General features: G+C 40.3%; 1 protein-coding gene across 8 annotated transcripts in view; it reads left to right on the forward strand.

Moving 5' to 3' along the window:
* hps3 (HPS3 biogenesis of lysosomal organelles complex 2 subunit 1) overlaps positions 1-15,274 on the forward strand; it is a 30,113-nt gene that overhangs the window by 13,719 nt on the left and 1,120 nt on the right. For 6 of the 8 annotated variants that reach the window (XM_008406298.3, XM_008406299.3, XM_008406305.3 and 3 more), the window contains 18 exons: positions 525-588; positions 846-934; positions 1,702-1,819; positions 2,030-2,183; positions 2,253-2,335; positions 4,224-4,398; positions 4,470-4,551; positions 5,440-5,597; positions 5,788-5,889; positions 8,733-8,841; positions 10,353-10,573; positions 10,830-11,007; positions 11,167-11,400; positions 11,835-12,056; positions 12,523-12,699; positions 12,782-12,886; positions 13,373-13,579; positions 13,660-13,747. In XM_008406298.3, coding sequence (XP_008404520.2) covers positions 525-588; positions 846-934; positions 1,702-1,819; positions 2,030-2,183; positions 2,253-2,335; positions 4,224-4,398; positions 4,470-4,551; positions 5,440-5,597; positions 5,788-5,889; positions 8,733-8,841; positions 10,353-10,573; positions 10,830-11,007; positions 11,167-11,400; positions 11,835-12,056; positions 12,523-12,699; positions 12,782-12,886; positions 13,373-13,579; positions 13,660-13,747 — 2,566 coding nt within the window. The remainder of the gene's footprint in view (positions 1-524; positions 589-845; positions 935-1,701; positions 1,820-2,029; positions 2,184-2,252; positions 2,336-4,223; positions 4,399-4,469; positions 4,552-5,439; positions 5,598-5,787; positions 5,890-8,732; positions 8,842-10,352; positions 10,574-10,829; positions 11,008-11,166; positions 11,401-11,834; positions 12,057-12,522; positions 12,700-12,781; positions 12,887-13,372; positions 13,580-13,659; positions 13,748-15,274) is intronic. The other 2 variants (XM_008406302.3, XM_008406303.3) reach the window with 2 other exon arrangements.

The following is a 15,274-nucleotide window of genomic DNA, read 5'->3' on the forward strand; positions in this document are numbered from 1 at the left end:
CAAAGTGGCAAATCTTTCTCTTAATAAAAGGTGGAACGTTTTTCTAACTTATTTGTAAAAGTTTTTTCAGTTGATTTGGTGTAGAAAATCTTTTCATCTATTTCCAGCGACAAAATAAGAATTTCTTCAAAAAACAGTTGCGCTATTAACCGAGTTTAAAGAAGAATTGATGTTTTTTTTTGAGTAAAAATTCACTGAATGTTTTTCAGCCTTCTAACCAAGAACTAAAAATCCAAAGAAAACATGACTATTACAATACAAAACTTTTAAAGAAAGGTTAGAATTAAAATTGTAATTTAAATTTTCGTGCTCAAAAATCACAAAGTGCCGACTGGAGGGTCAAATTTGTACCATAAAACCGTTTTACGGGCCACAAATGGCCCCTGGGCCACATTTTGGACACGTCTCCATACTTCCTTCATGATTTTTGTCTTTCAGGATTCCTGTTTAACTTGTTGCTTGGCTCAAACAGATTTATTGAATTATCGTGGAATAATATTAAATATTGAGTCCGTTGATCCCAGCAGAACCAGCAGAACCTCCAGAGCTCCTGGTCCAACTCGGAGCAGAGCTGCAGCCAGACTCCAGGTAACTTAACGTTTTGTTTTACACACTTTAAAACCGGAACACGCTGCAGAGCATGTCTGACTTCATGAGAGTCGTGATAAATTCATGCATGAATCAAGAAATTAAACGATTAACAAACATGTTTTAATGTGAGGGAATAAATATAAATGATTTTAAACAAATACAAACTTTTTCCATTTTGTCTGTTTGCTGCTGTGGCTCAGCTGATTTATTTTATTTTATTTTTATTTATAAATTTTTGTATTTTGTCTTTGCAGGTCGAACTTCTGGTCAGAATCAGGACCTTCCTGTGTTGGACTTTGAACGTTCGGTCATCCTGCATCTCTCCAAAATGACTCCTAAGCAGGTACTTTAATCCTTTTTTATGATTTCTATTTTCTAGTATAAACTTCATGTTCCAGTTTAATAGCTTTGGGTTGTTGCTCAGTTTTACTCAGTTTTTATATGTATTTTATATTCTACATGTTACATATTCCAGTAAATAGATATTTTATTTCTGTTTTTTACTACATAAAATATTTTCTTATATTCAACATGAACAAAAGGAACCACATTTTAAAATCTGAGATTAATAATGGTAAAATAAAAATGCTTTTTGGGAAAATGGAGGATTTGTTTCTTTTTATTTATTTAGTCTAATAATGGATTAGCATTTAGGAACTTTAAGGTCCTAAAATTTGTATTTAATTTATTTTGTCTGCATTATTTGAACCCAAAAATCTTTAAAAATTCTCATTTATTATATGTTTATCATGCTTTAATAAATGTCTTATAGTAAAAGTAAAGTTTTACCAATGTTTTTATTACAAGTTTCTCCAGAGACAAAATGATAAATGCTTTAATTTAAAACATCACAGATTATTCAGCCTTTTTTTAACAAACCTTTAAATTATCAGTGAGTCACAGACGTGTTTATGATGGATGTTACCTAAAACAGTTTTTATAATTAAAATACCTGATTTATTTTAAGCTATTAATTTAAAATGCACAAAATTAGCATCTAAATATTTACCTGCCTGCCTTATTTGTTGAAAACAAAACTCTTTTAACTCGGTTTGTTTTGCTTTATTGTTGCAAACATTCTTAAAGCTTTGTGCCCGGTTTCCCCTGCAGGTGGCGCTGTGTGGAGGCTATGTGGCAGTCCAGGCCGAGCTTGAAGTTCTGGTTCTGAAACTGGAAGAAACAGCTGAGGCCACAGGCGTAGAGGAGCCATCAGGTTCCTTTAAAAGTGGTAAAAACACGACTCACATCCACAGCGTTTCATTTCTAGATGCTGTGCTGGAGTCTAAATGTAGAAGAAGAAAACTGTGGATGAAAGAGGAACGTTTGGCAGATATTTAAGACAAACTAATCGATAATCGTTGATATGAGAAGCTCATTTGGTGGTAGGTTTTTCAGCCGCTCCTTCCAGCCCTGATGGATTCTGTGTTTGTGTGTTTAGAAGATTATCCAGAAGAGCAGAGCGACTTCCTGCTGGTTCCGAAGCACCAGGAGCTGCTGGGCGACCGAGCCAGAACCTGCGACGTCCCGGTCAGCGTGGAGCAGACCGGACTGGAGGACCGCAGGCGCTACATGCTCTTCTACCTTCTGTTCAGGTGCTTTTCTGCTGTCACTGCATTGTGATGATGTTTCAAAATGGCGACCTGGACGTTTTTCTTCTGCAGGCGTTTCACTCCAGAGTTCTTTCAAGGCTGCAGTGTGGAGGAGACGCAGCTCCACTCGCTGCAGCTCCACCCCGTCTTCACCAGTAAGTACCAGCGCCATGACAGCCCCACTTCACAAACTTCCTGCTCAGCATTAAGATATAAGCATTTGAATTAGGGCTGCACCGATTTTATCCAGTGATATTATCTAGGGCTGAAACGATTCCTCGAGTGATTCGAGTACCTCGATTATTAAAATTCCTCGAGGAAAATTGACCTGCCTCGAAGCTTCGTTAATTTATGTTTTATCATTTAGCGCACCGTGTTTCAGCCGGAACATTATCTGCGTTGCGCGGAGCTCTGACTTCCGCCTCTGAGTTGTTGACGGAAGCTACGTGTTAGCGGCATAACGTCCAATCTTCAAGTTCGGCCCGCGGGGATTTTACTGATTGGTGATAATTCCGGGTTTTCGTCGTTTTTGTGGGACCAATAAACATCCTTAAAATGACCGGCGCGGCGCCGGGAGTCCGGCAGCCTTTCTGCTCCGGAGCTGCTGGTTGAACGGCGGGAAGAAGCTGAGGAGGATTTCTACAGGTGAGCGGAGAGACGGAACACGGCGGGCGGCTGAGGGTTGATGCTTACAGGGTAAGAGCAGCTTTACGGACGAACCGCACAATAAACTTATATCATCCCGGTCTGAACAAACGGGAGGCGGAACATGGCTGGTAGATGAGTTTCTGAACGGAGGAGCCGTAAATATCCCGTGTTTCTCCCCCGGTCTACAAAAAAGTAACTGGTAGGGAAGCTCAAATGTGGAAAAAATAGACTGATGTTCATATCCGATAGTAACACTGGTGTTATGGAAGATTTACCAATATTTTATTTCATAATTGTTTTTATCCGATTACTCGATTAATCGTAAGAAAAATCTATAGATTACTCGATTACTAAAATAATCGTTTACAACAGCCCTAATATTATCTACCTCAGCTAAGGTCAAAAGGTCAACCGCTGTCCTCTTCTGCTCTCCTGTTGGAGACGTTTGACTGATAGCCCCGCCCACCAGGTCATTTCTGCATTTTCAGTTTTTAGTCTAGATTTAAAGGAACTCAGGGTTTCGGCTGTTTTACAGTTTTCCGTAAGTTTGTTCCAGATTTGTTGCCAACTCGGCGTCTTTCTTGCTGGTTTGGCGACATTTCAAACTAAAAGAATCAGAATCAGCAGGTCAGGCGTTTTTAAAGATCGGTAATCTGCGATCAGCCAGAAAACGTCAATCGGTGCACACCTAGTTAATACTCGAGCATTAATACCTTTGAATATGAGCCACTTAATTAAAACTCACTCCAAGGTTAACCCTTTAGTCTGCAGTGCCGTTTTTCCATTGTATTTTCTGGGGGTGAAGGTTAACACAGCCGGTCTGAGGCACAATATTACTATCATTAATTTAAACTCTCAGAGGATTCTCTGTTTATTTTTCATTTTTCTCACTTTTGTTCAGTTTTTTTTTTTTTTTATTGTTATTTTTTTTTCCTGCTGGTTGGAACATTTTCTCCATACCCAAAGTCCATGGACCTGATCAGAACCGGTTCGCTTTCCCCCCTCAGTGACACCAAAACCTTCTGTGCAAACTCTGACGTCAAATGTTTGCTTATTTCTTATCATGTCTGCGGCAGCAACAGCACAAATTGCACCGATGTGAAGACCTGATGAGGAAAGCCGTTACCATGGAAACGGACTTAAATCCTAAATGATTCGGCTCCCATCTGTCACCCGAAGTCACGGCCACTGCAGATTCCTAGCGCTAGCTTAACAGAACTTCACCACCTCTACGCTGCTTTCAAGGGGTGTGGGAAATCTCAGCGTTGTCACAGAATCAACATTTTTAAACACCAATTTTAAAAAATTGATTAAGCCGATAAAAGAGCCACACAGGATTTGTCACAGAGGCTTTTGAAAACGGATGAATTTTAAAAATAATTCCTCTGTCTCCAGGTAATCAGTCGGCGTCTGTGGACGAACCGGCCTGCATGTTCTGCTTCTTCTCTCTTCCCAATGCGGGATACCTGTACAGTCTGAGGGGCGGAGTCGAGCTCCTCTCCACCTATCAGTATCCAGAGAAGGTGCTGCAGGCGGTGCTCACAGATCACCTGTTGCACGTCATAACCAGGTGAGTTTTCAACATAAAATATGAACATTTGACTTATTTCACCATTATTTTATGGTTGTTTTGATTTGCAGGAACGCGCTGCAGTCGTTTACGGTGCGTTGTGCCGCAGCAGCAGCCAGGGTTGAAGACCCCTACATTGACACCACCATGAAGGTTTGACTCGTTTACTTTATTTAGGACAATAAGTACAATTTTGGTTGTTTTGGTCGCTTTGAAATTTTACACCAAATGTTTACATGCACTGTAAAAACTGTATGACATTCAATTGGACAAAAACTTTACTGTTTATGTCCGTTCAGATGGCTAAAATACTTTTTGTTTGCTGAACAACAATTGTTCAAACCTTATCCTTTAATTTATTGTAATTTTAAAGACTTCCCTTTGCAAGTTAGCAGCATGTTGGTGACATTTTCTGATGATATTTATCCATTTGTATCTTATTTATCACCCTCTAGTTGTTCATGTTGTTCAACTCCTTTACGTAAATGCAGTAGTAAGCACCGCTAACTGAAAACTTAGTTCTGCTAGCACTAAAGCAATTCACCAACACTGTATTTAGCAGAAGCTAATGCTAAAGCGCTAACTGCTATTCAAATTACATGATGTCGAACACAGAAGTCTAACTATATTTTAAACAACACCGAGTTGTTCTCCATGTGAATCTAATTTTTTACTTAAATTAACCGTTGGCCGCCGCTAACTAAAAAGTTAGTTGTGCTAACTTTAAGCCACTAATCATAAACATTCTGCTAATTCAAAAATGATACATCAACAAGGTATTTAGTGGAAGCTAATGCTAAGTTGCTAACTTTAATTTGATGTTGAACAAGTAAATTCATGCTTTAAAGTAAAAAAAAAGCTAAGCTAAGTGCACAAAACCTTTTTTATGTTAGCAAAAGCGCTAATTGAAAAATTAGCACAACCACCAGCAGATGAACGGATGTTTGCTCTCCACGGCTTAAATGTCTGTCTTGTGATCTTCATGTCTTCTGGAGCACATTGTGAGCGTCTGTGAGAGGAACTTATGTTTGTGTTTTACAGGCTTGTCCACCGTGCAGCCTGGAGGTGTGTGCGCTCAGAATGCAGTTATTTATTGGTCTGCGGACTCTGTGTGTCTACGGCCGCCATGTTGTCCTCCTCTCCACTGCTGACACAGAAGCCCCAGAGGAAGCAGAACGCCACACACAGCGCCGGGGCCTGTAGGTGTCACGCATGCTGCATCCAAACCGACACACGTCTGGGTTTGGTATCGTTTAGTGTATTCCATTTTGAAAATCAAATATCTCATTAAGTTGCTAAACAACATTCTGAACAGCAGTAACCTGTAGTCCCCACAGGCAGACATGCATTTGTAAATCTTTTTATTGTACGTATGTGTTGTGATTTTAGCGATTTGAAAGAGCACAACATGCTGACTGGTATTTTCCTTGCGGTGGGAATCGATCCCGCAACCACCCCTGCTCTGGAGAACCTCCTGTCACGCCCCTTCCTGTAAGACAAACCCCAACCAGCCAGCCAGATCCCCCAAACCCGACCCACCGGAGAGCTGGTTGTCATTTTCAGGTCAAGCTGCTTTGCAGAAATGCGTAAAATCTCATGTTTACACCAGTTGTTGTTTTTAAAGACGTCAGTTTGTTTTTAAGAGAAAAAAAACGGCTATTTCTGTTTTCTCTCTATTACAGGGTTTGTTTTCTGGTGATGTTGAGACAGTAGCTGCGTTTCCATGACAAATGTGCACAAATCTTTGTCGATATAATGCTAATGTCGAAAAAACACAATTTGGCAAATTCATAAGAAATTAAATGAAAATCTCTTGTGAATACGTTTGTTCACAAGAAAACTTATTTAATTCAACGCTTTCAAATGACACAACGTTTTATGATGCTGTCTGAAAACTGCGCTCATCTTCCTTCTACTTCCTGTCGTGTTTGTCGTTTCTTCCAGTAGTAACATCCGGCTGTTGGTCATGTGACTCCTGTGATCCGAAAAAACGTTTTCATTGCAGTTTTGTGAAATAAACTATATTAGATTCAGCCAATGAACCACCTCAAGACAAGACGCCAAAACTTTTTTTTTATCAAAAAACGTGTGTTTTTTTTCTAAATTGCTGTTTTCATTAAGCAAATTTATTTTTGTAATTTCAATTTGCCCAATTCTGTGATTATCGGGAAAGCAGCTACTCGTCCTACATTCATGTTCCTTTGGAAAAAATCTTTTTAACATACATATAAAAATCTTTGCTTCTGGTCTTTATTGGTTCAGTTTCCACGTGATAAATTATTAAAGTTTAAATTTACGTTTACATTTGTGTGCGATGCTGCAGCTTGGCCTGAAAGAGACGACCAGACCCGTTTAGAGAGTAGAGCTAGCTTAGCTGCCGTTAACTCGCCTAACTGCACCCAGTGTGAGCAAACTAATGATGTCACGAAGTCAAACTGTGCACTAAATTAACTAATTCAACCAGTTTTTAGACGTCCTTTAATTTACCAATTTATTATTTTTAAAACAGGTTCTTTAATTTACTAATGTTAATATATTTTAAAATATAAAAATGTGTCTAAATATATTTTAAAATGTATATATTTTTCAAAAATAAACGATAAATCAGAGCAAAAACCTTTTTTTGGTGTTTTTTAACTAGGGGTGTCCAATGTGAGGCCCGGGGGCCGTTTGTGGCCCGTTTAGCGCAGCTTGTTGCAGATGGGGATTTTTTTTTATTTGTAATCAGGGTCAAATTTATAATACAAACATTTTTCTTACAAAGGAAAATGTTAAGAACAACAGAAAGTATTCGTCTTTTTGTAACCAAGCTTTTATAATAACCAGATCCCCGTTTATCCAGAGACTTTTCTGCGTCAACCTTTATTGAAGTTGTTAAAGTCCTTTAAGTACTGCAAGTGTTTCGAAAGAAAATGACCCAAATCCTGTTTATAACTGAGAGTAAATTTGTTCAGTTGAGTTCAGAACAATTTGAAAACTAGATGGATTTATTATGACAAGAATCGTGAAAAATCCTTTTTAAGTTTTGGATTAAAAACAAATAAAACAAAAATCTGTATTTTTTTTCACTTTCTTGCACCGTGAGAACGTTTGAGTTGATTTTGACCCATGTGATAAAAAGTTTGGACACCCCTGCTTCATGTTTCTGACCACAGATACACAGATCCTCTATAGAACAGATGCTCTGCTCCGTCACGTTAACATGCTGACTAACTGTAGACTAACTGCTCTGTTGCTCTCCTGTTGTTTTCAGCTGCATGGATCCACAGATTCTGACTGAAAGTGTTAGTTGTGCTTGCAGTGACGGTGAACACTTTCTTCTCGTTTTAGTTTTTCATGCATGTCTCACATAAAACGAGATGTTTAATGAAAACTTTCCACAATGGGACAATTGATTTGTACTCATCAAACAATGCATACATTTGTTTGCTTTGGGAAAAAAAAGCAGAAAGTGCCCAAGTTTAGGTAATTTCCCACAAAGGTTTGATGGAAAATATAAATCAGTTTGTTCATTTTTAGAGCTTAATTTATTAATCATTTATTTTTATCAGTGTAAATTATAACCAGTTAATTAATGCATCACACCAGTCAGAGAAGTGATTAATAGTAAAACAATAAATACGTTTAAGACTGCCAAATATTTAGTTCCATTTTTACCAACAGCGAAGCTAACAGGAAAAACTGCCTGCCTGCTTAAATCTGGTCAACTCAAATGTTTAAATTATTATTATTTTTGTTTGACACAACAGAATTATCACTTCACGTAACCTGAAGATGAAGTTTCCATGTTGTTTCTACATTTATTATGTCTGCAGTGTCTATTTCTTCTCAAGCAGAGATAATTTTAGTTAGTTTTGCTGCAAAGTGAAACCCATTGATTTTTATGTGGAGGTTTTTGTTTTGATGTTTCTGGGAAATTTTATCTGAGGTTTTTCCAAACTTATTTTAACTTTTTTTCCCCTCCGTTTCCAAAGTGCACGATTCAAGTTCTTCAGTTGCAGCGCAGATTATTTCTTTTTTTTCCTGATGTTTTGTTTAATAAAAACCAAAAAAAAGGTCAGTTTCAGAGTTTGCCTGGCTCAGATCCATAAGATTTGGTTGTCTGGTGTGCATCGTTTTACAAGCTAAAGAAATGATTCTGCTTTTCACTTGTGATACTTTGTTTTTATTTAAATGCTGAGCAGCTTGCAGACAGTTTCCAAGTGGATATACACTGAGATGAACCACTTCTTTGGAAATGTTTGGGATTAGATGGAAGGACAAGCAGCGGAGGATTCCCCAGACTGTCCTGGTGTTGTGTGTTTCTGACCTTTGCTTCCTGTTCTTGACCTCAGGAGCAGGAGGTGGGCCATCTCCTCCCCCAGAGAAACCAGTCCTGTGGGACACGGGTGGAATCTGTACGTTGTCGACACCGTACCTGCCATCACGCTCTATCAGGAGATGGTAACGACAAGACTCTCTAAAAATAACCGTCAGAAATGTGGTTAGAAATCACAGCATTGTAATAATTTAAAAACAGAAGAGTTTCTGTATGTGAGGCTGAAGCTTCGTTAATGCGGGAATCCTTTAAGGTTTAACTGGTGTGTATCTTCTATTATTATTTTTCTTTTTGTTGTTTGAAATAAATAAATGAATTAGGTCTGGACAATACGGCAGAAAACCTGTCACAATGTAAGCGTTTTATATCAATCAATAATCTATAATTATTGACTAGTTTTTTTAGTTTTAAATATCTAAAATATTACCAAACTGTTGGCATGACCTTTTACTGTTTCAACCACAGTTTTAACTCCATGCCATTGATTTTTATTTTTAAAGAGTTTCGAGACACAGTGGAGAAACTTTAAGCTGCTCCTGCGCAGGTTACTCACCAAGTTGTTGCTAGGTAACCAAAAGTTACTCACCAAGTTGTTGCTAGGTAACCAAAAGTTACTCACCAAGTTGTTGCTAGGTAACCAAAAGCTACTCACCAAGTTGTTGCTAGGTAACCAGAAGCTACTCACCAAGTTGTTGCTAGGTAACCAAAAGCTACTCACCAAGTTGTTGCTAGGTAACCAGAAGCTACTCACCAAGTTGTTGCTAGTTAACCAAAAGTTACTCACTAAGTTGTTGCTAGGTAACCAAAAGTTACTCACCATGTTGTTGCTAGGTAACTAGAAGTTACTCACTAAGTTGTTGCTAGGTAACCAAAAGCTACTCACCAAGTTGTTGCTAGTTAACTAAAAGTTACTCACCAAGTTGTTGCTAGGTAACCAAAAGCTACTCACCAAGTTGTTGCTAGTTAACCAAAAGTTACTCACCAAGTTGTTGCTAGGTAACCAAAAGTTACTCACCATGTTGTTGCTAGGTAACTAGAAGTTACTCACTAAGTTGTTGCTAGGTAACCAAAAGTTACTCACCAAGTTGTTGCTAGGTAACCAAAAGCTACTCACCAAGTTGTTGCTAGGTAACCAAAAGCTACTCACCACGTTGTTGCTAGGTAACCAAAGGCTACTCACTAAGTTGTTTCTAGGTAACCAAAAGTTACTCACCAAGTTGTTGCTAGGTAACCAAAAGTTACTCACCAAGTTGTTGCTAGGTAACCAAAAGTTACTCACCAAGTTGTTGCTAGGTAACCAAAAGTTACTCACCATGTTGTTGCTAGGTAACCAAAAGTTACTCACCAAGTTGTTGCTAGGTAACCAAAAGTTACTCACCAAGTTGTTGCTAGGTAACCAAAGTGGGAGAGATTCCACCATCCCAGCTTAGCTAGCCGTGAGAGATTGAGCAGCTAAAAACGTTCCTCTGCCTACATCCCCCAGAATGCAGTGCGTATCTATCACAATATATGTTATTGATTTATTTGCCAGCCCTAAAATGAATAAATATTTGACATGAAACTTTAATAGCTGCACAGGTTTTTACGTGTTTTGGTCATTTTGAGTTTTTAGGAGTGACTTGTTTGTGTGAGCCAGGTTGAGTACAGCCAGCGCTACGCAGAGACGAACCCACAGGGCCTGAGTCTTCGTCACCTCCTCAGCGAAGCCCACCTCCTCCTCCGCTCCTCCCTGCTGGAGTCGTCAGAGCAGCGGCAGGCCGGCGAAGCCGCCGGGAAGATGGCCGCCCAGACGCACAGGGAGGAGCTGGAGGAGGCGTTCAGGCAGAACTGCGCCCAGCTTGGAGACAGTTTCAGCAGGTACCAGCGCTCTACACTCTGCTCAGACCGATTAAAAATGAATCGTTCATGTTCAACTCGCATCACGTGTCTTAAAATAACTTGTCTTTCTATATTTTGACGGATTACATCAGTTGCCAATCAGTACATCAATGAAACTGCACATTATTTGCATCCTGGTTTTCATGTTAATCGGCGGCGGGCACCACTAGGGGGCGACTCTCCATCTTGTCAGCTTGGCTTAATAAAGCCCATCTCTTGTTTTGTGTCCTGTTAGGGGCGGTCAGAAGGATTACCACCTGGCTTTGCCGTACTACAGGATGTCCGGTCTGTCGGTCACTGAGGTCATGTCCAGAAACCGTCCGCTCCCAGGCAGCCCTCACTCCTACGGACCCGGTTTCCTGTTTTATCTGAGAAATTATCTGTTAGAGGAAACGGACCAGAGCCTCAGTCAAGTATGAAAACCTTAAATTCTCTCTGAATTTTAATGACAAACCCAACCGATCCTAACCAGTTCAAGAAGCACAACTGGTCGCCTTTAAGCTCATAAGATGATGACGTTAAACAAACAAAACAATCTAAAACTGAGTTTTTCCGTCTTTGTGTCCAATCAGGAAGACGCAGATGAGGTCACTAGAATTTTCAGCCAATCAGAGCCCTCGATGCTGGTCAGCGTGTGCGCCAGCCCGTGCATGATGAACGTCGACCCGGCTGCAGCGCTGCAGATTTTACAGCGTCTGGAGGAAGCGGCTGGCGTGTCGGTGCCTCTGACGATCACCATGGCGACCATGATGCTGCGCCTGGGCAACGTGGCGCCGTACACGGAGCTGATGGAGCGGCACGCCGAGGTGGGTCAGACTGTACCTGCATCGGATAAAACGCCTTTTTTCTCACTGTCCGGAGTTTCATCTGACCAAACGATTATTTTTTTTAAGTTGTTTTGAATTAACAAAATTATTATTATGTTTTTTTTAAATGTCAGAAAACTTAGCAAGAACCTTTGGGTTTTTTTTTTAACTTTATTTGTAAATTTGCAAAGTTTAAACTTTTAAATTCAAAGAAAGTTACAAGGAAATCTTTAAAAAAGATGTTCTTGCACATTTTCTGGCATTTAGCAAACGAGAATAATTTGAGTAATTCTGACCTGAAACAGGAAAAGTTTGATCTGATTCAATTTCAGACATGAGGGGAAAAAAGTCTGTAAATACCAGGTTTTAACTGGATGTAAAAATAATAATTACATATTTTCAGATGTGGGTTGAACTCTGTGTTGTGCCTTCAGATGCTGCTGGTGTACGGGTTCATCGAGGAGCCGAGGTTGCTGCTGCACGCAGGGGGAGGAAGAGGAGGAGGAGGAAGAGGAGGAGGGAAACACCCTCAGGTGTGTCCGACGGCGTTGGCCGGCCAGCTGGCCGACTCCCAGCCTGGACTCCTGGTGGCGGCCATGGTGGCTTTACACGAGAACAACAAGGTTCAGCTGGAGCCGGCAGATCACGTCTTTAAGGTCCGCCGCTGCTGCAGAGCCCCCTGGTGGACACGGAGGGGATCTGTTGTTCTTTTCTGTTTCCCAGCTTTTGTAAATACATCCTCATCTGTTTTCCATACAGTCAGAGTGACTAAAAAAAGACAATTTAATTCTTAACTCTTTGGTGCAGAAAACTGGTTACAATTTGATCTATTAGTTTCTGATCGGTGGAGATGAGACTCCACATGAAAACGGCCGTTTGTTAACGGTTCAGATCGAAACCACGAAAAAGACACAAAGCGTGAAAATAATTTAAAAATAGACCAAATATTCTTCTTTATTTGCTTCTTTTTTTATTTAATGCTTTCTTTCTTTCGAAAGAACTAACTTCTTTTTGTGAGGTAACCATCAGAACAATACCCCCCCAGTCCTCTAGGGGCGCCGTCCTCTTCCTCCACTGGTCTGAGCCAGATGTTCTGCAGGTGCTGATGCTGTTCGTTTGCAGGAGCTGGGATGTGAGAGCAGCCTGCAGGTGGACTTCTGGGAGGCGATGCTCATGGCGTCCTCCCAGGACGCCGTCATCCAGGAGCTTCTGTTCCGACTCGCTTCGGTTTACATCGACCGACTGACGGCCGGCGAGTCCCCAACACAACACAAGTCGCTGAAAAGTGCGGATGACCTGGTAACGGTTACGCCGCCGCCGTCTGTATCTGAGAGCTTTTCCTCTGGCGGTTTGACTTCAGGCTGCTCTCTGCTTTGCTCAGATCTGCTGCTGCTCTCATTACGGCGCCCTCTACCCGTGGCTCACCGTCCTGAACCCGGCTCACACTTCCAGCTACCAACACCAGGAGGCGCTGCACAAACTGCAGGTGTGCAGACAGAAGCCACTAAAACACTAATTCAGATTTTCTCAGAAATCCAACTTTAAACTCAGAATTTTGATTTTGAACTCAAAATTCAACTTTTTTTCTCAGACTCTTGACATCTTTCAGATTTCTTTTTATTTTTTTACTTTAATCATACTTTGGTGTACAAATTTTGACTTTAGTCTATAAATTCTGACATTTTTCTCAACATTCTCACTTGTTTCCTCAGTTCCCTTCTTTTCTACAAATTCTGACTTTCTTTCCACCAAACTTTGACTTTTTTCCATCCAAATTTTGCAATTTGTTTCCCCAAATTTTGAAATTTTTTCCCTCAGAAGCTTTAAAATCAGAAGCCAGAGATCTCATTCTGAGATTAAAGTCAGAATGAATGTTCTCTTTTGTTTTGTGGCCCTCCTCCCCTCCCGTAGCTGTCTGGATGAGGTCATGAGGTCAGACTGACGTAACTGTCCCCGCTGCTCTGTCCTGCAGTCGTTGCTCTGCGGTCCGTCCCTCTCCATCGGAAACGTCGCTCCTCTGTTGGAGAGTCTGTCGGAGGAAACGCTGTGGGGCTTCAGCCTGCACCTCCTCTGTGCCACCAGAAGGGGGCAGTATGGCCGCAGCATTGAGCGGCTGCTGGACCGCTGTCCTCAGGCCATCATCGCCTACGCCAACCACCAGCTGCAGGACAAACACATGGCATGTCCTTCATTCACTGTATTTAGTTTGTTTTGGCTTTTTTTAAACATTTTATTGACTTTTTCTCGTGTTTTCTTCAGGCTCTCTGGTGGCAGAAGCTTCTTCCTGAGCTGTGCAGCCGGACGAGAGCGGCCGCTGACGACGGCGTCCTGCTCGGAGCGCTGAAAGGTGGAGGAAATGTCCCAACCGTAGCAGAAAAATCTATCAGCTGATTATCAAAACGGTTTAATAACATGAGCTGTAAAAGCTCAAATTACAGCTTTGAGTCTTAAAGTTCAACTTCAGTTTATTAGTTCAATTTGTAATATTCACTTGGGTGGTAATTAGTTACATTTACTTCAGTAACTTTTTGAAAAGTGTACTTTTAGTAGTATTTTTACTACAGTGCACTTTGTACTTGAGTGATTTTATTGTGAAGTATTTCTACTCTTGATTAAAACTTCTGGATTCTCAACCCACTGAGTGGAAAAACAAACATATCTAACATTTTAAAATACTGGACAGATGTTTGTAAACTTTTGAATTTGAGAAAAGTTAAAAAAAAAAATCTGTAAAAAAACGTCCTCGACACGTTTTCTGGCATTTAGCAAATAGGAATAATTTTGGTAATTTTAACTGAGCTAAACAAGAAAAATGATGCCAGTGTATGTAAATATCTGGCTTCATCTGCATTTCCCTCCTGCAGTCACCTGCTTACATCAACGTATTAGGATCTTAATAACTTTTACTCATAGTACAGGGATAAAGTCAGAATTATACGAGAAGTGATGATCCACCAGTTAAGTTGTAATTTTATGAGAATTCGTGCTCAAAGCTGCGTCACAATGAAGGAAACTGACCGTGTCACAAATAAAGACGTTCTTTATGTTTTCACACATCAGCATCAAATTATCATCAGTAGGACTTGGTGCAAACTAGAGATGTGCCGATCAGGTTTTTTCCTGCCGATACCGATCACATAATTATTATTTTTTAATTATAAGCACTACCAGTTACATTATGTGGAAAAAGGAACCATGAATTCACCTTAATTTAGACAAAAACTTGTTTTTGATAACTTTTTCCAAGAAGAAAACAAAACAAAACAGGCATTGTGCAAATTGTACTGCTATCAATAATACCATCTTTAACAGACTGATAACATATGGAGGTTCTGAAGAGGCTAAATTATGCAAAGAGCCAAAATAAAACCTCTCAACATGCCAAAAGATTCAAGTATAAAACTTAACATTCAAAGGCAAAAACAGGATCCATTACAATAAACAATCCAGAGTTACTGAATGAAAACTTCCTGTTAGCATGGCGGCTAGCTGATTACTGCTAGTTGTGAGTGGCTGTTTCTGACTGAGCTGAGTAATTATGCAGAGTAGGGAGGAGATCGATTATCTTTTAGAGATTATCTGTCTCATGTTAGGAAAGTTTTAATACGAATGTAAAATGTATTTTTTAGGTTAGATGCTGCAGCTTTAAGCAGAGGTTCGGTGTGAGAGTCACTACCAGGTGGAGCAGAAGCGGCGCTCAGACTGTGAAATATTACTACCTGTAGCGTAGCAGCGGTTCAACAGCGAGAGCAGAACCAGCGTCTTACATCGCAGCTCCAAGACTTAAATCATTTTGCGGGTTATTTGTTTAGCTTTCTGACCGTCATGCTAATCCGGGTGAGTGTTTGTAGCTGTGCGCTGCTTTACCTGCTAT

Source organism: Poecilia reticulata, chromosome 4 (genome assembly GCF_904066995.2).
Source record: "Poecilia reticulata chromosome 4, P_reticulata-male-v2, whole genome shotgun sequence".
NCBI lineage: Eukaryota > Metazoa > Chordata > Actinopteri > Cyprinodontiformes > Poeciliidae > Poecilia > Poecilia reticulata.